At 39.4% G+C, this 22,081-nt stretch overlaps 1 protein-coding gene across 1 annotated transcript in view; it reads right to left on the bottom strand.

Annotated features, from left to right (window-relative positions):
• The window catches only part of LOC117811359 (serine/threonine-protein kinase 32C), a 114,035-nt gene that overhangs the window by 12,825 nt on the left and 79,129 nt on the right, over positions 1–22,081 (bottom strand). The window contains 8 exon segments of the mRNA XM_034681594.1: positions 703–831; positions 1,147–1,272; positions 6,391–6,507; positions 6,614–6,642; positions 6,645–6,716; positions 7,905–7,994; positions 8,372–8,409; positions 15,039–15,212. Of these exon segments, the coding sequence (XP_034537485.1) occupies positions 703–831; positions 1,147–1,272; positions 6,391–6,507; positions 6,614–6,642; positions 6,645–6,716; positions 7,905–7,994; positions 8,372–8,409; positions 15,039–15,212 (775 nt within the window).

Below are 22,081 nucleotides of genomic sequence, written 5' to 3'. Positions count from 1 at the left end.
CTGAGATATTTCACAGCAGTGAAGAATACAAAGATGTTGGGATTTGGCTCACCTCCAATCTAAATATATACAGTTTTGACAGGAAGTGACAGAGCGAAGAGGAGGGTAAACCTGAGCTGCATTGTATCCTCGGCCCTGTCTCCTCATGTGTACACTATCTATGAGCTGCACTCCTACTGTACGCAGAAGGTTATTATCTGTAATACGTATGTGTGTGTGTGCTGGTGGAAATAACACTAATCTGGTGTGCACAGGGCTACTCAGATCACATTAACATGGAAGCAGCAAATCATAGCCTTGTGTAATGGTAAACAAGCCTTTTAAATGGGACTAAAAATAACTCTCCACCATCAAAGGGAATAAAAGCCTTTTAACAGATGCAGTGACATCTTGAATTCCACCTTCATCGTCAGAGCTCCTCAGAGTCTTCCTCACCGGAACACACTGCTTCTAACGGCGGGGTTATCCACATTTCACAGTTTAATCTCATCTGAAGATGAACTATGAAAGATGATGTAGATTATAAACTCATCTGAGTTTGCAGTGTACAACAAACCAGTGTTGGTCTGGAAATGCACGTTTTTGTGTTTTCAAATACTTTGGAGCTTCTTCACAACCTTGTTTTAATTGTGAGTTTCATTTTAGAGTTGCCAATAAAACAACTAAACAAATACAGCAGTATGACAAACTGGCGTCACTTACAGACTGTGAATCCTTGCTGTTGTCTCTGGACGGTTTCTTAGCCAGCCTCTTCTTCTTCTTGTGAAGGGGGCGTGACTCCAGGATCATCTCCTCCAGCTCAAAGGTGGGGTCGCAGTGTAGTCGACCTTTCTGTGGGAGGGAGATGCACACTAGATAATGAGAAATGCAAACACTCAGGATACAGGATCATAAATTAGCCGTAGTAACACACAGCCACTGAGTGCACAAATGCAAAGTGCACACATGAATGCAGTCACACAGCAATGAAGGCTTCCGTAAGTTAATGTGCCCACAGACACACACTACATGAGGAGGCTGCATACAGTGTCCTTTGCATTATTTAGTTGCTACACATGCTCATTACGATCAGCAAACACAAGGAGGGCCTGCATGTGCTTTTAAGTGTATCATGTATGTGCTGAAACCTGATGTTGTCATACTAACATTAGGAACAAATCCGGCCTCCATCTTCTTCTCAAACACAGCGTCCCAGTTGACGTCAGCGAGGTAGGGAGAAGTCTGCATGTCAGACAGGCTGGAGAAACGATGCTCAGGATTCACTGTCAGGAGCTGGAGGGATGGAGGGACACACACACACACACACACACACACACACACACACACACACACACACACACACACACACACACACACAGCAGTGTCACCAACATCGTGTCACCTTTACAACTTCTCTCCTCACTTTCAGCCGGGCTCCTCTCTCCGGGAGGTGAAATGGACCCGATAAATTGCGGGTAAAAAATAGAAATCAATTTGATGGCTTCCCTCCTTTTTGTTGTGCAGTTTGAGATGGCAGAAGTGCAGCCAGACTGTGTATTGCTGTGCTAAGTGAAGTGAATATAACAAGGAGCCAAAAATAATCTGTTAAATTTGTAATCCTTCCTGGCTTCCCTGAAACTATCTCCCTATAAAAACTTCCACATTTAATATTTAAGATTTTCATCTAGGCTATACGCACTGCTTAAATCCAGACTTCTTGCTATTACTATCATGCTGTTTCTTTTCATCTTGAATTTGAGACTTCTCTCATTAATTTATTATGATTTAAAGCTAAAGTTTTGTTTTAGCAGGCACAAGAATAGTGCTCCATATTAAGTACACAATGAGATCATCGCATTAATACGTTATAAATTTTTCATACCGTATCACTGCCGCCCTCATATAAAGCAAGCTAAACAGCTGCTGCAATATTTAACTAGTTAGCTCATGTTAGGTGAAGAACTCACTTTGGTGTGCTGCTGTAAAACAACACATAAATAATACCTGTTTTTAATAGCTTCATAAAACTGATAAAGTTTATAAATAACAAACGAGGCTAAGCATGCAGTTTGGCTTATAGCCAAGCATTAAAGTGAGCACAGCGTTAGCAGTGTTTGCTAGCTCCTGAGAATAAAACCTGAGATGGTGGAGAGAAAGAGGAAAAATATGAGCTGCTTTTAGCTAGAGAGCTAAACGGATGTATGCAAATACAGAATAAAAAAAGTAACCACACAAATTTCTAAGCTTGATAAAACTGGACAGAGCGTATTAGCCATTACTATGCTAAAGTAAAGGGGCATCAAAGTAAAGCTAGGGTTAAGTGAGAGAGCTTTGCGAGTGGTAGCTATAGGTAAAACTTACTAAGTTAACCAGTGAGCTGATGCTGCAGCAGTTCACACAGGCTTTACGAGGTTGTGAAATAAACCTACCTCATGTCTGTGTTAGATTTCTCCCAGTACACCTGTGTTCTTGTGTTTTATATTATGAGTTGCCAGCTACTGCTGTAGACTAAGCTGTGGGCTCTAAACTCAGCATCAAAGTTAAGAGCCATTATTACAGGTCACCTCTGTGAACTGGCTCATGTTCGCCAAAACAACAACACAGAAACACCTTTGCACTTTTGCTTTTGATCAAGGTTTGTGATTTTTAGGGAAACATCTTCAGGTCAAATCTCCCAACCAAGATAATCAGCTGCCAACACTATCTCCACTTTGATGTTGAGTAATTGAAGTAGATCATAACCCTGTACAGATAATTAAAGGCTAGGTCTTTAGCAAATAAACCTTTGACAAGCTGAAACAAAAAAGTAAACATGATTTTAGTGGTTGAGTTCTTACTGCTAATCAACAACAGCAATGTGGCGAATCCAAAGTCACTTGAAAATGTTATTTTACTGGCAGACAGGGACTCAGAAAAAACCTTCTTACATAATTATGCTAAAACTAAACAAAGAAACACAACAAAATCACTTCTTAAACCAGCTAACTGCTCATCATGTGTGTTTGATTGTAAGCATTGAAAAAGGACCAAGCACTTCCAGCGTTAGCAGCAGTAGTTGGCCCCTATCAGGTAATCATTATTTAACGTAGTACAAATAATATGCTATATAAACCTTGACAAAGCATCAAAACTACTCATATTTTAAGCTAATTTTATAGGCTGTTGACTGACACCCCACTCGGGTAGTAAGGTGGATTGCTGATAAGCTAGGGACAAAAGTAAAATGTGAGTTGGTACGTTAGTATACTAATTTATTTCAATAGCAACTCCTGTTTTATTTACCATGTCTTTAGCAATGTGTCTTGAACATGAATGTTCAGGTGAACACTCACAAAGCAATAAGTGGTGCAAAGTAAAACTCTTCTAGCCACTCTCCTCTCCAAGCAAAATATCTTCATAAAGTATGGATAACACAACCCAAAAGAAAAAAAAATTCAGATAGCGATGTGCATAGCCGAAACTCATAGTCGTATGCAGACGATAAAAGTGTTTTCATAACAAAACTATACACCAAATCAAACAAACAGATACAGGGAAATCGGGGAACCAAAACCATCATAATAAAGCAATATTATCCTTGACATGGAGAGAATTCCTTCACACAGGACTGGACAGCATCGACAGCTCTGAGCAAACAGCCTCATTTAGCCTACATAAGTCTATGTAGGGTTAATCTCAGGCATTCGCACAGCTGGGGCCCTCAACCCCTGGTATTGAGATTGCTAGCTTGGTCAGGGGCACTGATGTGAAAATGAACTTTATACAAAGTAACATCCATTTGATAAAATGCTATTATGACATAAAAAAAATCTAATGAAATAATTAAAAAATAACATTTAAATAAAAATATATTGATCCATTAACTTATTATTAACTCAATTTATTACCATTATTATTTTCCACTTTTTCTTTTTTTCTTATATCTTCAGTAATATTATGCCACCACACTTCAACAGTCAAATTCAACCAACAGGGGGCAGTGTTAAACAAACAAGACTCTTGTTCAAAATGTGCACCAATTAAGAGGGATGAGTGCTATACAGAAGTAAAGCTACTCTTTTCTTGAGTTCCATTAAAACTAAACATAGTTCTGTTGAGTTTAATGGAATCCCATCTGTTTCGTTTCCCCCTCAGGACAAACATGGGAAACGATAATGGGATCTGGCTTGTTGTCATGTTAACTCTCTTCCTGTGCTTTATTTTCTTCTTAGGGTCACCGGTTGATTCAGTTTGTTCTGCAGGGCCAGCAGAGTCCAGACATGGTAATCGATCAGCAGTGGAGCGGAAGAGACCGAAGCGCCGTCCAGAACACTCAGACACTCTGCACATGCACGCACTCATGCTCACACTGACTCTGCCAGAAAATATTCTGCTTAACAAGCCAGGACTCTTCGTGCTCACGCTAAAAACTTAAACAGGAAAAAAAATGTTAAGGGAGACAAGATAATCTCTCCAGCACATTTTCATTTGTTCAGATGACAACAAAGGTAGACTTTTTGTACAGGCATAATTATCGTCTGACTAAAGAAGGCTATTGATGGAAAACGGAACAGTGAGATTTTAATTTATAAGAAAAGAAATTGTGAGGTTAAACTACTTGTTTGATGAATATATCTGCAGAAACACACCCTCCCTGTCTCACACCACTTGCTCCCTTTCTGTGTTTCCATCTCTCAGAATCCCATCTGTCATTTTCTTATCCTTTGCCCTGAGGGTATCGGCTCATCCTCCCCCCTCCAGCTCCAGTCTCCCAACAGTACCTGCATCTTCAGAGTCATTTTTCCCCCTAGATATGAATCCCGGTATCCTCTCTTACCCTCCTGTACTCATTTCCCTATCTCTATCCCAGAGAAGAGCTTTTGTCTCCAGGCTGAGGGGTCAGAGTTCACTTTATTTAGGTTTTTACTTCACAAAAGTGTTACCTGAAACTCAGTGAATTAGAACATTTTGCATCTTTTATCTACATTCCTTTATAACGTTATGGAAATCTACTGTCTTATCTGTCTTTTGGCTATAATGGTTCTTTGTAGTTCTAAAAAGAAAAAAAGAAAAATGAATATGGATGGCGCACCTCCATCTCTTCCATTGATAAATGTGAAGCCAAAATATCTCCTTGATGGGAGCTGACATCTTGTGCTGGTAGAGCCAAGGCATGGACAGAAGCAATCTGGCTGGTGGAAGCAATGGACAGAAGCAATATAGCTTAGGCTTCGTGTCTTCTTCAATTATGGGATATCTCTTTCACTCAGCTTCATTTTGTTTTTTACATCTCACTCTAGTAGTTTCTGCATGTTTTCCTCCTCTTATCTTCTTTTCTCTGCTGGTGAATGGTTCACCATTAACTACAAATCTAAAGTTTTATGCTTTTCAAGCTATATTGAAAATATCCTCTTCACCAATGCTATTGGACTTTTTTCCCCACATTGTCAACAGGAGGAAGTTAAATCATTAACTGTATAAATATTAAATGTGGACCCCTGGATTGACTTAATATGACATGTATGATCTTGCTGTCCTTGGGCTTTATTACCTACACTGCAGCCAGTTACCAGGAGGAGCTCTTAAAGCTTTGCTTCACTTTGAGGGAGCTGTTGTGTCATCCATTTTTTGATTCAGTCTATGTCCAAAGTTTTATTTCACCAGTTAACACACACAAAAAAGCAACTTTAAAATTAGAGAAGAAAACTTTTTAACCCACCAATTCAAAAGATGACAAAAAAAATCTATAACTGAAAAATTACACTGACCAAACATTTTTATGAATTTGCTCTGAGAAATGAGATCAACCTATTTGATGAAAATGTGTCAAGACATTTTTTTTTACCTTCCATTTCCTTTCACGGCCTCTGCAAGTATATTCAGGTCTAATCTGACCTAATTATGAGTCTCAAACATGAGAAATTAACTAATTATCAATTGAATTGCAGAGTTATTTCTCAATTAACCATTTTGTTAATATTTGTTTTGCTTAATTCCATGATCATGTCTCAAGTCTGCATGTTTTGTCCCATCAGCAGCATGCATGTTTTCTTAAATAATGTTGATTATAGATTAATTAAATATTGCAGAGTTGGATTAAATTTTTTTTTTAGACTATTTTGATTAAAATGTGTCCCAGTTTAACCAAACTACAACATCAACATGATTCACACTCATTTTTATATGATGAGTAACAAACATTTTAGAGTTACTCAATTAGATGTAAAAAAAAAAAAAAAAGAAAGAAAAGAAATTAGTGTCTGAAAATGAGTCAGAGCATCCACACCATCCTAAAACATCACTGACCTCCTCCATTCGACCAGTTTCATGATCTCTCAGTTGGAGAGGATTCAGGATTTAGTTTCCAAGGTCTATCCACTAATTTAATTTAAGGAGACAATCCTAACCAATGCTCCAAAGTGTCCAGCTCACCTTCCTCATGAGGGAGACCAGATCCTTGGGCCAGGCCGGGCTGTACTGGACGCTGACCGTACTGAAGAGCTGGATCAGAGACTCCACAGAGTTACTAGCATGGATGTCATAGGGCCTCTGTTCAGGAAACAAAATGACACAAAGAGGGATAATAGAAACATGAGAGGGTAAGAGAGAAGCGTGAAGTCCAGTTTTTAAAACTCAAATTCCCATCATTTCTTACCCAGCCACGCAACACCTCGAAGGCCGTAACCCTAATGACCACCAGTCCACGTCAAAGGCATATCCTGTCCCTCCACTTACAAATGACTGGAAGATCTCTGGGGCTGAAATCGCAAGAAAGAGAAACAAAATTTAAGCTGTATGTGTAATGAAAGAGAAAGTATTTCTCTGGGGTGTCAACACTAACTGGTTATTTTCCCTAAACTCAGCTCAACATTGCAATAACAAGAAAAGGTGGGACATACAGTAACTGCCTTGACTTTTCATAAGTAAACACACATCTTAATTTATTTTATGCAACCCACGTATGCCCATGACCAAGCATTGTGAAAGTACAACAAATCAATGCTGACACTTAATAAGTCACATCTTCACTTCATTTGGGGTGATAAGTGAGTCAAACAACATAAGAATGTAACTTATGTTGATCAGAGGACCAGAGTTTCAGCAGTATGACACCAACAGTCAAGTCGGACCCCTTTATATTATCTTTTCCTTTTTTTTTTTTAGGTTCAGTTTAAGATTACATTTTGGGCCATTTGCCCTTATGGCAGGTCGTCTGAAGAAAGACAGAAAGTATTGGGAGAAAAGAGTGGATCATGACAAGTGAAGTCGCCTCTGTACATGGGTTGCAGGCTCAAACCACTGAGCTAAACCAGTGCTGCAGAACTGACCACTTTGAAGTTACTACTTTTACCGTATTATAAACAAGTAGAATCGTTATTTTAGCCTAAGGTAGCAGTTTGGTGTTTTAGTCTAATTCAGCTGTTGTGGTTTCACAGTGTTTCTTGATTTGAAATGGGAACAAACATGTATGTATGATGAGGTGTTGCTGTAATCAGAAGTGGTGTTTATTTAAGAGCAGAGGTTTGTATTCAGGGCATGACCAATTCACCTCTTTCTCGTTTTAAGTTTTTTTTTCTTAAAGATGTCATTCTGTGGTTAGACGGAGGTTAAAGTGTTACTGATGCCAAGTGCAGCTTTTTTTCTCATTCAAAAGCTCAATAAAATGTTTTACCATTTTCCTGGAAAACAGCAGCATTCATAGACTGGTGGGTTTCTAAAGTCACAGCGGATTTTATCTGAGCAGTGTTAAGGGACTGACAGCACACTGCGGTTTAACAGTCCATTCTTTCTTTTAAAAACAATTCTTTTTAAATGTCACACAACTAAATCCTTGTATGCCACAGATGTAGAAATGTCTTTCTTTAGTAGTCTTTCTATCTAGCATATTCATTTTCACAAAGCATCAGAAACAGTAGTATCAACAGGGTTGATAAGATGGTTGTTACCCATGTAGGGCTTTGTGCCGGCTAAAGCTGTGGCTCTCTCTCCGTCCTTTATTATTGTTGCTATGTTGAAGTCCGTCAGGTGAACGTGACCTGAGAAGGAGAAACACAAAAAGTTACAATTTAAAGCAATATCAATCATTTCATAATAAATGTACCTGTTTATCATTAAATAAATTAAAGACAATAAAATCTGACTTTATTACACTGAATTAGTGAGTATCACTCGTCTAATGTCTAAATCTCAAAAACACTCTCTGCCCTAACAGTTATTTTTCATCATATAAAAAGTAAGTGTTCATTTTTCAGACAAAGTTTAGTTTTAATTAGTAGTTTGATTTTAAAGACGACTGACTGACAGCTTTGTTGACAAGGTTGTAGGTTTTTTTTCTGCCCTAACATATGAGGTGAAAACAGAAGCTGAGAAGTATTCATATTCATAAACACGTGAAAACAGTTAACACTCTTACCTTGCTCATCCAACAGGATGTTGTCTGGCTTGACATCTCTAAAGGTAAAAAAGAGAGAAATGCACATCAATATTTTAAAAGTAACATGCTTGTCTTAGTCATAAATATTGCCAACAATTTGGTTTCATTAAAATTAGGTTCAATTTGTAACAACATTAATATGTGTTTCTGTACAGTCATGCAGTGCAAGCTTTTAATGCTAAACTCAGAGGTCAGGATCAGTTAATACGCTGCAGAGAAAAGAGAGTCACAGGTAACTGACAACAAGTCAAAACTATCTTCTGGTGTTTGAATTGTCAGTTTATGTTTCCAAAGCCATTTATTTAAAAAACATTGTGCTTAAAAGTTTCTGCAAACACACAATTTCAATTATGGTTTTTAGAAAATGATTCAATAATCAGAGTTCTTATAAAGTTTCTGAGTTGTCAATTAATTCAAAAATTTCCTCTAAAACACAAACTCTATTGCTGGCATACAGTTTAAAGTTTTAGATGTATACAGTGTGTGTGGATGGGAAAGTCTATAGGAGGCGTGTGTAGACTGATGCATGTGTGAATTACATGTTGGTGCACATGTTAATTGCATGTCTGTGCACACATGTGTGAGGAAGAGAAAATTGTCTCCTTTGCATTGAAATGCTGCCAAAGAATAGGCGCATCAGAAATCCCCCTGGAGCTCCCTGCAGGTTTGCCTGCACATGCTTACTACACTAAGGCACCCATGGAAACGGACACACACACGCCCCTGCGCACACACACAAGCACATACTCACATCTCACAAATCCTCCAATTTCTCCACAGGCAATTAACAGAGCCCACACAGCTGATTGAATTATGCCTCACATCACGCTGGTGTGGAGAACACATGTGGTCCACAGAGAGCACCAACACTTCCCACAGGACGCATTTGTTCACTGCAGCTATGTTATGCTATGCTAAGTGAATGCCAATTGCTATGTAACATCAGCTAATTTCACTGTGCAGCAGAGACAAAGCAGATAAAGTAAAGCCTTATTTTACACGGGTATCTTAAGGTATGTTAGCAGCTAACAGGTTAAACATGTGTGGAGTACGAGGATCATAAATGAAGCAGCCTTGGTGTTCGTGCAGATACATAATAGAAGAAAAGAAGAGAAAGGGACTTTTTTCTTCCCGCCTTCTCATAGGACCGTGCAGTTTTACCTCCTTGGGCATGGTGGCAGCTGACTGTTGCTAGGAGACCAGAGACCCTGCTTCCCTCCATTGGTGCAACAAAATAATTGTATAGTATTCTGCTGTCAAAAACTTACAGGCTGGAACTAAATTGCAGAGCTGGGGACGGCCGTGGATCCCCGGGGGAGGAGCAACGCAGCTACAACTGTGTCAAAGGCAGAATAGCTGATGTCAAGGACGGAGAGTGATAAGAAGCCTCCGTCACCTTTCTCTAACAGCAGGTCTGAAGTTTACTACGGGGATGTCTTTGCCCAAGGACACTGGTTCCTTGACTTTGACATGCTAGCTTCTTAAGTTACAATACAGAGTAGATTCATAGCAATATCATGAATTTGATTATTTACTGATTTACTGAGAAATGCTGACAAAGGACCCTGAGTCTTATAACAGGACATTATATCATGGGTTTTCAGATTATCTTAAGTTACCTGGCTTTACTAACACTAATGAAAGAGATCATGATAACCAGTCACACAACGTTGGTTAGCAACTTGATAAGTCCATGCAGAGGTACTGCCAGCAGGGTCATTTAAAAGGAGCCGAGTTAGCAGTGTTAGCAGCAGATCAGTTCGAGCAAACTAATGTTAGAAAAAACATTAGGAAGTTTAACACACACAAAAATCAATGACTCTCGGGGTACCTACATTTGTCTAAGTCTCATATCACTTTCCTACAATGAGTTAACAAAAGATAACAGCAGTTTGTTGTATTTATTACCCAGTTGTCTTAAATACTTGATTCTGATTGGTCAAAGCCCCATAACAATGATAATTAATTTGCAACATCAGAAGCAACCCCAGGACCAACCTGATCACACACATTATATCAAATCAGTCCATGGAAAGGAAATAGTAGATTTCACCTCTGCCTGTTGACACTGTGGCAAAAACACTAGCTTCTGTCTCAGGAAGTCACTGAAGTTACCTAGCTTACTGCAAATCCTGCCTCATCAATCAGCCTCTGTTCTCCTCATTTTTTAAGACATTTTTGTGGTAAGATGTGCCTGCAAAAACACAAAAAGATTCCAAAAGATTCTAAAGTTGGTCCAGGGACAAAAGTGCACATAAACCATATCCATGTCTATTTTTCAAACTTCTTTATGGTCACTTTTTTGTTGTTGAAGCAAAAGTGAAAGTTTAAAAGTTAAGAAATTAATAATACCAAAAGTTTATGAGACAATGAATAATTATTGAATGTGATAAAGATTAGCCTGTATTGATTTTTATACTTCATTGTAATGTGGGACATTACCAAAACATTTGTACCAATGAAGAGCAAAATCATTTCTTAATGCAGCAGTGGAAGATTTGCAAAATTAAATAATTTGAGAGATGTTCCTCCAAAGCGATTTTCAAGGATATATAAGGAAGAGAAAAAGAAATCAGTGTTATAAAGTGGTGACCTTGATGCATTCTACAGTACATAAAGCCCATTGTACCAGTGTGCTACAATTACAAGGAACCCTCCAAGTTTAATAATTTAAGACTAAGTCCTGTTACAACATGATTTTTTAAATTAAAAGTTAACTCAAAACTCAGCAGTAAACGCATCCATTGAGTAGTTGTTAGAATTTTGTTTTTTTTAATCATATAAACATATAGAGATAGCAAAAGCTTTCAAATATTATCGATTTACCCACATGGTGCACAAAACAAGCAGATTGCGAGAAAGAGAGACGCTCCATGTATCCCTGCGACCCTTCAGTACCAAAGGTCACCCCCTCAGACTGAACTACTGCCGCCCCAAGCTATTCACGCCCCCAAATATACCTACGTGATTAGATTTTCAGAATAACACATATTGTTAAGCAATGCTTGAATCTGCTGGGATAGTTTTCATTTATTTTGGACCACTTCTTTAACTTGTTACTTTCATTGAAATTCAAGTTTCTCTGAACACACAAAACCTTTTAAAGAGAACACAACTTATCCACTCAACACCAGACAGATACCTTACATTGGTCATATTTCAAAGTATCTGGCCACTAACCAAGCTGCAGTATTTCAGGTGTTAGGAGTTAAACTCTGTTTCTGCTACCCTTCTTCACATATTTGAATCACTTATGGATTACTGAACGTTTACACAGTGAACAACATTTTGATTTGATCATTACACGAGCCATTTTTCTCTTGTCAGTGCTAAATGTGCAGGTAAATCAGACACAGGTTTATTTCACTGTCCATTGAATAAAACACACTCTTGTGCACACACACACACACGCTCACACACCGTCTGTTGTTTGAAGAAGAAATGAAGCCCCTCTGAGGTTTTAAACAAGGTTCAAACAGTTTTCAGACATCTGTGATTCTAATCTGCTGTCTGCAGGGATCCAGCTCCTCCACTTACTGAACTGCAAACACACACACGCACACACCGACATACACATACACACACTCACACTCACACTCACACTCACACACACCACACACCACACACACACCACACACACACACCACACACACACACACACACACACACACACACACACACACACACACACACACACATCCTGCTGCGCTCAGCAGATCTGCACAAAAAGCTGTGGACAGTGGGTCCACCCTGGTTGAAGATGATGGATGGTTACAATTACAGAGACACACGAGACTACTTTTACATTCTTATGTTGTAAAGAAAGGTAAACAATAACACGGATGCCCGAAATGTTAGATAAGGAAATACCTTCAGCTCACACAGCTTTGAACTACAAGTGTAGGTTAAACTGGTGCACTGTGGAGGCCAATGTAGAGGGCAGACTCTCCAAAATGAAAGCACAGCAACTTTTTCACAGTCCTTTTATAGGTAGTGGTAGCAACAATTACTTACATAGTGTCTTTTAAAAGTTTGTTCCTCTAACTACTGAGGTCCAACAGGAAGTAGGTTGGATAAGTCAACAGAATATAATGAAGGTGGGTTTAAAATAAATACAGTACTATACAGTGACACTTGAGTCGTACATATGAAGCAGGTTAGAAAGACGCAGTGACTTTGTGGCTGTGCTGCTGACACTAGAGTTTATTCCCTCTAGGACAGGAAGGATATGCTGTACTGCTGGAGCCATAATGTGTATTTCACCTGTGTTGAATATTTCAACCAAGCAACAACCTCCACTGTTGAAAAATGAAGACAATCTGCAGTTTCTCACGTGTCCATGTGAGGCTGGCTCCAAAAGCTAAGGAAACCCCATCAGGGCTCATATTAAACTTCATTTTTTTTCACAGTACAAATAAACATGTTTACAGCCAGTTTCAATCTGAATGACTCTTTTATTTTTGCAACAAAGGGTACAGGGAGTATTTGTTTTATAGCCTGTATTGATTACATTAAGGCTGAGAGTTTATGTAATCAGGAATATTCAGGGGCAAGGCAGATTTGACAGATAGATGGGCACGTTGGAGCTGTTTACCAGACGGCAAGGCAAGGCACCTCTATGCCACTTTGTAGTTGAGTTAAAAGTTAGTTGGAGACAGCAGCTTTGGTCAGATCCATTGGCAGGTTCATAACTGCGTCACAGTAACGCATCAAAGGCTGTCCCATTTCAAAGGCTCTTTCAAGTGAAGCTGACGAGTGCTCCCCTACTTTTCTAGTGTTTAACATAAATTCTATTATGATGTATTGACTTATGCAATTCAATAATGCCTCTGACACAAATAGCAGTCACGTCCTGAGCATAATTTCATGTTCTATGGCATAACCCAACGTGTGTTTCTGTTTCAAGAGTAAAAAAACATGTAAAACATGTTACTGGCTAGGATTACCATGTACATAGATTGCAATGTGCATGTATAAAGGATGTTACATTAAATGTATTTTTTTTCAATGCAAAAAAGCAGCGACAACAAAAACAACAACAACAACAGTGATATTGGCTTTCTACACTGGCTTATCTGCTCTCTAATTATCCATATTGGCATCTGTGTTCAAAAGACAATATTGGTGGACCACTTATTGGGACACAGCTTGTATTTCTAATATGAAGAGTGTCATCTTTGGGTTTTGGAACACCTCATCAGAAGTTAATGGTTGTCCATGCTTTATGCAGTCTACGGTTGCACTTATTTTGTGGTTTTACACCAAGGAGACAATTTCAATATTGAAGCTAAAACTATTAATACCATGCTCTGCTGAGAAAAATGAGAATATCTTGGAAAACTAAAGAAGTTTGGGGTTCAAATAATCTCTGGTGTATATAGACATATGTTGTTTGTAATTCAACCCTCTGACTTTTGATCAATATGTTTGTTTATTCAGAAATTGATGACTCTATCTAAGTTTTACTATAGCTATAAGAGGTATTTAAAATACTCCAATGTAGGCTCTGTCGGAGGATTTATTCGGCAGAGTTCTGAGTGATAAAGAAAAAAACACTTCACTTTTACATCAATTCATTTTGCTGTTTGAGTTCCAGTCTACAGAATTAATCATTACACACATACATCACCAATAATAACACAGCTGTGTCACAGAAGCAGAACAGAAAGAAGAAAAACCTCCTGAATACTAAGAGTCATGGACGTCACCTTCAGCTGATCTTCACTCAGAGTCCTCTCTGTCGCTGCACAAGCTTTGAACCGATTCTGAGCTTTAGTATATTTGATGAAACAATATAATAAAGACATGAGCTGACACTGGCGCTTTTGGTCTATTCTGATTGTAAGATTTTTTTAAAGAATTGTGCACAGTTGGGAATTTAATGTCTCTGTTTCTGTTTCATTTATCTACTTCAGATTTGTTTCTTATATTTCATGGAGATTGATTCATATCCAGAAAAAGAATGTCTGTTCCCTCAGTGCAAGTGTTCATGTTTTTCAAGCAGTTTTATTCAGTGCAAAACTTGAACACCAAGGACCTGAAGAATCCAATACTCCATGACTTTTGTTTAAAACAAAAAGATTAATGATTCATAATTAGAGAAACAAAACAAAGGCTTCAACAGGACTGTTGGCTCATGACATAATAGGTGCGCTTTGGCGTGAAAATTAAAGCTGTGTTCTGGCCTGGGTCCACCAACAGCTCTTTCTTCACTCGCAGCACCTGTGACCTCCATGTCAGCAATCTGTTCAACAGGGCGTATCGTCGCTTTGTTATGAAAGTTGCCTTGCATCACTTTTACTCTCCTTGGTAGTAACCAGTGAGTATGATTTCGTCTCCACCTTTGTTGTTGAGAAATTTCATATTAGAAGTCCAGCCCCTTCTTCATGTGGTTGGTCAGTGAGGACAAAGAGACAGTATGGAGTGGAGAATTTTCCCAAGTTGAATTATTTCAACTGGACATGGAGCACATGGACAAAAAAATGCTGAGGATATTTTGGCACCCCAAAAAACAACTTCTGTAAGTGTACATAGGCCATTATCTCTATATCTATCCACCTAACCATGTGTGTGTGCATGTGTGTGATTTCTGACGTGGCAGATAGTTTGAAGATCCGACCTTTGGACCCAAAAGATGAGTGAGTACCTGTGAATGATGTGCTGATTCTGCAGGTAGTCGAGTGCCAGCGTCATCTCACAGAGGTAGAGTTTGACGGCGTCCTCACTGAACTGGACGCTCTGCTGCAGGTGGTAACGCAGGTCTCCTCCCAACAGGAGGTCCACCACCATAAACATGTCCTCCTCATCCTGGAAGGAGTACCTAAGTTCCAGGGAGGGGGAGGACACAGTGCTCACTCAATGTCCAATGCTCACATTCAAATACAAACAGACGGAGTACACAAACAACATAAACACAACACTTGCTTTTGCGTGCAGAACATATGCAGGGCTTGCACTGTAAACATCTGCAGACACACATGCATGTTTACAGAGACAAATACAGAGACAAACATTGTCAATATTTAAAGAGCAACAACAAAAAAACATGCTCTAGTTGACATGCCTCTGTCTTGTCCCATAAAATCCTATCCTATTACATTAAAGCCATCTTTTATGCTTACTTATACAACTGCTTTTAGTGTAAAAGAAAATGTATGCTGCTGGCGTTTCAGAACTTGCATCTCCACTTGATTTTGAGCACTGATGACTCCAATTTGGAGAGGACTCAAATTTTTTCAGCAATATGTTTTGAGCAGAGCTGGTACGTGTGTTCACCTGTTTGCAACTGTCCTAGAAAATGTTTAAAGAGGAACATGAATTGTGCGTGTTTTGAATTGTGCTTTGATTTCAAAGCAAATCCAAACAGGAGCAGCGCAACATGTTTAGTATGTTAAGGAATCATCGAAGAGAAGACAAGTACAACCTCCAGCTTTGACAGACATCTGTCCAGGATGCACCTAGAGAAGTCAGTTCCTAGCCTTGGACTTTTAAAACAGTACCACTGGCAATCTAACTCTAATGTTAGCATCCAAAATGACTGAACCATCGGGTCCAAGATGTTTGATTAGTTTAAATTCACTGGCTTCCATGTTATATACGACACTGCCATACGTACTTTAATACAGTAATTTCTGGCTTATTGCTCGTTCATGTATCTCAGGTGAGTCTCAGTACAACAATAGATAGTAGTTTCCCTGAGGCTTCAGTCTGGCTCACGTCCACAGTGGTATGACATCAAAAAACTGATGTTTGTTCATTGATTGGAGGTTTGACAGATCATTGGTGCATTTTAGGACATTGGGAAATCTCAACAATGGTTTTCTTTGGGACAGCATCAAACAGATCTGTGGCTCAAGTCAAAATTTTGATCTAGAACAGTTTGTTAGCTGCACTTGCATGCAAATACCTTTTTATAGAGATAAATAAATCATCACTAGATTACATCTAATGGGAGCCGGGATGTCATCACTGCAGATTTTATCAAACCTGCTTTTGCTCTCCACATGGGCTGCTTTTTCGGTATACAACAGAACCTCCTGATACATGATTGGTACTACAATCACGAGAACATTTCCCATGCTGAAATCCAGACCCCCCAATACAAATTATAATTTTATGCAGTATCTGTAAAAAGCCATTATTGTTACAGTGACTACGCACTCTGGTAGCCATTATTATGGATTATCTTTTTTGAGCACCCATCATTATCTGTTTCAAGTAAAAGAAGGTGATGGAAACACTGGCTCATGTGGGGCCTTATTTAAATCAGAAACGTTTATGCTTTATTAATATTTATGCAGGGTTCAGGTTGTTTCTGAGTGAATGTGTATTTCCTGGCAGAACCCGAGCACACCGGAAAAGTTGCTATTGACCTAATTGATTAACATTTATCCTATTAACATGCCATTTAGTTGAAAATACCCATATAAAAAGTCATTGTTAGTGGAAATTACAGCTTGAAAGCAGCCAATTTTTGTTTGATAGCTTTTCCTGAATGCTCCTAGTGGTCCTCTAAACAGTTTCAGGCTCTTTAATCATGCACATCAAATTAAAATACAGCCTCTCGCTGATCTGGGTGGGGATTTGTAACACTCCACTCCACAATTCCTGTCCCAAACACAACACAAAACATTAATTCACATGGGTGAGCGAACTGTTTTGGTGCAACAGAAGCTAATTTCTCATTTGAGAAGAAAAAAAATGGCAGAACAATATCATAACAGGCCCCGTATGTCGGCGTGCCGCAAAGAAGGGAAAACAAACAGAGCCGTGGTGGTTTCCTCTTTCACACTCAGTTTAATGTGGTTGCTTCTGAGCCAAATCTTTATTTTTCCATTAAAGCTCTGACACTGTGCTGATATTACTTCTCTTCATAGCTGCAGGTTTCTCTGTATCTGGAGGCTCAGCTCTGAACACTCTGATTGGTTCCATTCAGGTGCAATTTCCTGCCTCTCAATATGAGAGAAGCAGGGCGAGTGTTTCTGCAGAGCGAAAATCATTCCATCTCATCCACAGATGAGAGGTCCTGAGGAAAACGAATACATTTGCAGGACTGTTGTGTCCCTCTCTTCTCCTATGAAGCAGCTTGGATTAATTTATAACCTAAAGTGTCTTTCACATGTTAGGACAGATAACAGGCAGAGGGAGGCAGACACAAACAACATAAAGCATTTCCCCTTTCGCATTACAGTTGGAGTGATAAAAGCAAGAAAAAGGGAAACCCTTGATACAACACCAAGTCTGTCTGAAGAGTACTGAGAACACAACATCAAAAAAAGAGAAGAGGAAGGAAGAAAGATTTCAGGAAACTGAATCACACCTTTCAACTTTCTGACTTTAATCTCAACATTTTGGTTTCACTCAACATTTTAGCTTTGGCAACGATAGTAAAAAAGGGTTTCTGTAAGTTGGAATCCACTTCTAGCACTTTGACACTTCAGGCTGCACAGTGGCGCAGTGGTAAGCCCTGTTGCCTCACAGCAAGAAGGTGGCTTATTCAATTCCCTGCAGGGTAGGAGCTCTCCTGCACGTTCTCCTCATGTTTGCATGTGACTTTTCCAGATATACTCCAGTCCTAAGACATACACATCAGGTTAACTGGGGACTTCAAAATGCCTCTTGGTGTGAGTGTGTGTATGGTGTGTATGGCTTTCTGTGAGCCCTGTGACAGACTGCCAACCTTTAAACAATGTACCCCGCCTCTTAGCTGGGATAGGCTTCATACACCCCCTACCCTCAACAGGAGAAGCAATGAAAAAGGATGGATGAATCTGGATTTGTACTGTATCCACATGTTGTAGACTTTATCTACTTCCTTCCAGAAAGTTGGACTCCTTTCAGACATTTGGACTTTCTTTTAAACATTTAAGCATTATTTTGGCATTTATTCCAGACATTTAGAATCTATTTCTAAGGACTTTATTCTCGAAATTTGGAACTAATATCGGGTTTTCATGACTTAAAGACCCTATACAGAACATAATGATGCTGCTTCTGAAATTTAGACTTTATTCTAAAATTCTGACTACATCCGATGTGAACTTCATTCATAGCAAAACCCAGATCAGCCTCACTCTGAAACCCAGATCAGCCTCACATTAGAACACAGATCAGTGTCACAGAGCGGCCTCAGCAGATGGCCGTCCCCAGGATGTTGTTTGCTGTTGGCAGGGATTCCTCACTGTCACCTTTTTATCACCTCATTGTCACAGTTTGATATCCAGTATCCAGTTGACAGATGAGCATCCTCTGAGGCTGCACTCACTATCTCACCATTTCACTAAAAAGCCTTCCCAATCCTCAGCTCAAATATCTGGGATCCTGAGAGAGGAAGAGGGATGCACCCTCGGTCTGGATGTCACTTCCTCCCTCCCTCTGTCTCTCTGAGGTGGACAGCAAGATGTCAGATATGGGCAGATGACTGGAGCAGTAAAAGCTCCGGCACTGACAAGCCTGTCACCTTTAAGGCTCTCTGCCAAGGATGGACAGACATTGGGAACACGTCACTAAAAATCAACACAATATGAAATCCACAAATGTCACAAGCAAAAAAATCAAGCTTGAGGATTGTTTTGCTATCTGGATGTCAAAACAAAGACTGGTTTAACAATAAAGACAAGGGAACAGTCTGAGGTAGGTAGGTAGGATGAGTACACAGTCCTAGCAGACAGGTAAGTATGTTCTTTCAGGTGTATGGCCACAGTTTTGTAGAAATAAAGGGTCATGTGTTGAGGAACCTCAAAGTAGAACCACATTTTCAACCTTACATGAAGGTCTCTTGTTTTGGACATCCACCCAAAACTCAGTTAGTTCTTTGTCACTTAATGCTGTTTTTATCACACCTCATCAACAGACTATTTTTGTGAGTTCTCAAAGTGATATTCAAACAAGCTGACTTCTTGTAATTACCTTGAAAAACCGAGGGAAGATCTTATGCAAGCACCATCACTTCTTCAAGAACATCACAATGAAACACCATGAATTGATTCAATTTGAACCATTTTGCTTTGGACACAGTCAAAGAAAGTGTTCAAAATATACAGAATAATATTTGTAGTTTCGAGCATACTCCAGACTTTGGCAAAGTTCCTCCAGGCATTCCCACCCCTCACCTCCAGCGTTTTCCTCAGAGATCTAAAGGTTTTTCCTGAGCCAGATAACATATACAACCCCTCCAGCATGCTCATGGATGACCCCCCAGGTCTCCTCTCAGGTGGACGTCTCTGGAATACCAAGGTGGGGTCAAGAATGATCCTGACTAGATGTCAGATCGCCTGTCTTTCTTCATTCGAATGCATACAAGCACTTTTTTGAGGAGTTATAATAAAAAATCATGGAAGAGGAAAGATCCAATGAAGCCTTGCACGACTTTTATAAGTACATTTGGCCCATAGCATTGTAGACATGTCAAGAAAACAAAGCTTTTCAAAAGCTAAAACCAATAAAAAACCATGTCAACAGTACAATGAAATGATAACTTCAAGGGGTTGTTCTGTTTTTTGAATAGGGATTATATGAGGAATTCGTCAGTAGCAGGAGATCTCGGTTAGCTCAGCCCCTTTGTTGAGAAACCAGCCAAAGAGCGGGAACAGAGGCTAGGCTATCAATTGCTACAGATGAGCTTGGTCACGTTATTTAGCAAGAAAATCAAAGCACTATTTGGACATTTGTCAGCTCTTTCTGTTTTTCTTTCTGTACTGGGATGCGACACATGCACTGCACTGATCAGCATTACTGAGCTGCAGAATGCTAGCATGTTGACTTCCTGTTAACATTTTGTACGCCTTTCTTTGATCCGTGTTCAATACCATCAGTTTAATGCATTGTGTTGACATATCAAAATAGGATTTAGGCGAGAAAAAACTAACAAGGCATTGCTTTGGACATAAGAAAACTCAATGTGTTTTTAATGATTGATCAACAATTGATTGTTAACATTTGTGAAGATCGATCTCGGAGAATACTTAAAGCTGGCATCCCCAGTTCAGACCCATCAGTTGAAATCCAATGCCTTAGACTTAAAGCAGAGACAAGAAGACCTATAAACAAGTCTCAACTCTGCAAACAGGTTCTGTATTCATGTACAGACATAAATCTAATACAATATTGTTTCTTAAGATCAGTGTTGACATAATTTCACCGGCATTAGATATGAAGCTCAAGATATGAAATCAATAGATAAAAACAAAGTCAGCTGTCCTCTAAAGCCTGAACTCATTGATCAATTATCCACAAAACACTAGATAGAATAACTGTATTTAAAATAGCCAAATGCTGCACAATGCTCACCAACTCATCTGTAACTTAAACAGATCATTTTCACAAGATGTGTGGATGAAAGATGAATGATAACAGCACTCAGACTAAACATAGGAGACAATACAAAAGAAGCTTTCACCATGTGTACATGAGTCCAGAGTCAAAATGAGTAACACATTTCATATTAAAGTCATTTTCTTCACTGTCAGTCTGATTCTTAGAGCTGTTCTTTATTCCGTAACATGCTGCTTTACAATGAGCACAGTTGAAAAGTGAGTGTGAGTAAGTGCCTGGAGGTAATCTGGGATCTGGAGTGAGCTGTTTCTGTCCAAAATCAGGAGGAGGCCATGTGGACAGGCCAGGACAGGACGAGGCTGCGACAGTCACAGGATCTCAGAGAGGAAGGTTGGCCCGCTGGAAGGAGCACAAGGAACTGGCTGAAATAATCAGGCCATGATGACAAACGAGCCCGGGGAGGCAGGGAGGAGAGGGAAATACAGGGACAGTGAAGAGGAGAGCAGTCTGAGAGAGAAACAAGAGCCTGTGATGCTCGAGTCGGTCTGAAAAGTTTCACTGGCCTACATAAAGTTGATGATAGAGGTGTGCTGCCTAAATTGAATGCATGACTCAATCACGAGACATTTGCACACTCCTCAGAGGATTCCTGGAACAGCAAAGAGAGTCAGGGCTTCAACCAGTCGCCTCAGGACACAACACCTCCTCTGGCCTGCTTTCACAAGGTGCACTCTTCATGTCCTAAAAAAACTTTAGTAAGAAAAGGGAGGGGGGAGGGGTTCAAGGCTGCTAGTCTACAACAAAATGATCTGTGGATTTATAACACAGAAGCTATTAGAGGAACAGACTCATTTGCTTTGATAGGGGTGGGTCATGCTTTTTGGAATATTCAAATAGTCATCAGTTTATACCCATGCCTGGTTCTGTTACCAGACAGATGATGTAGCACACCTGAGAGATGTCTGCATAAACAAATTCAATAACAAAAGAAAAGGAAAGCTTTTGAGCCAGGTGCTGGTAAAAAAAAAAAAGGTGTGGGGCTGTGAGATTTTGAACCAGACAACACAGACTAATATCACTATCAAACAGTTCTGTGTGGAACTCAAAAACGAGGTCAAGTGAAAACTTTGCCGGGTACAACTAGCATACTGTGAGTTTAAAAATCTATTCACAGTCATTTGAGGATGAGCTACCGAGCATAAAGTCCATCCAGAACAACAGTGAACTTTGAACAGTGGCCACATGAATATTCTTAGTCAAAGTCTTTAAAGACTTAAAAGAGGATGTTTGTCTGTTTGTCAGAAGTTGTTCAAGACATTTGTTCAAAGTCACAGTTGAACAGATTAAGACAAGGAAATATGCTACACATGAATACAAAGAAAGCCAGCCTGTAAACTCCAAGCAGGAACCTCTGGT

Source organism: Notolabrus celidotus, chromosome 4, assembly GCF_009762535.1.
Source record: "Notolabrus celidotus isolate fNotCel1 chromosome 4, fNotCel1.pri, whole genome shotgun sequence".
NCBI lineage: Eukaryota > Metazoa > Chordata > Actinopteri > Labriformes > Labridae > Notolabrus > Notolabrus celidotus.
The sequence above is the reverse complement of the archived record's forward strand: the minus strand, read 5'-3'. Positions and strand labels throughout refer to the sequence as shown.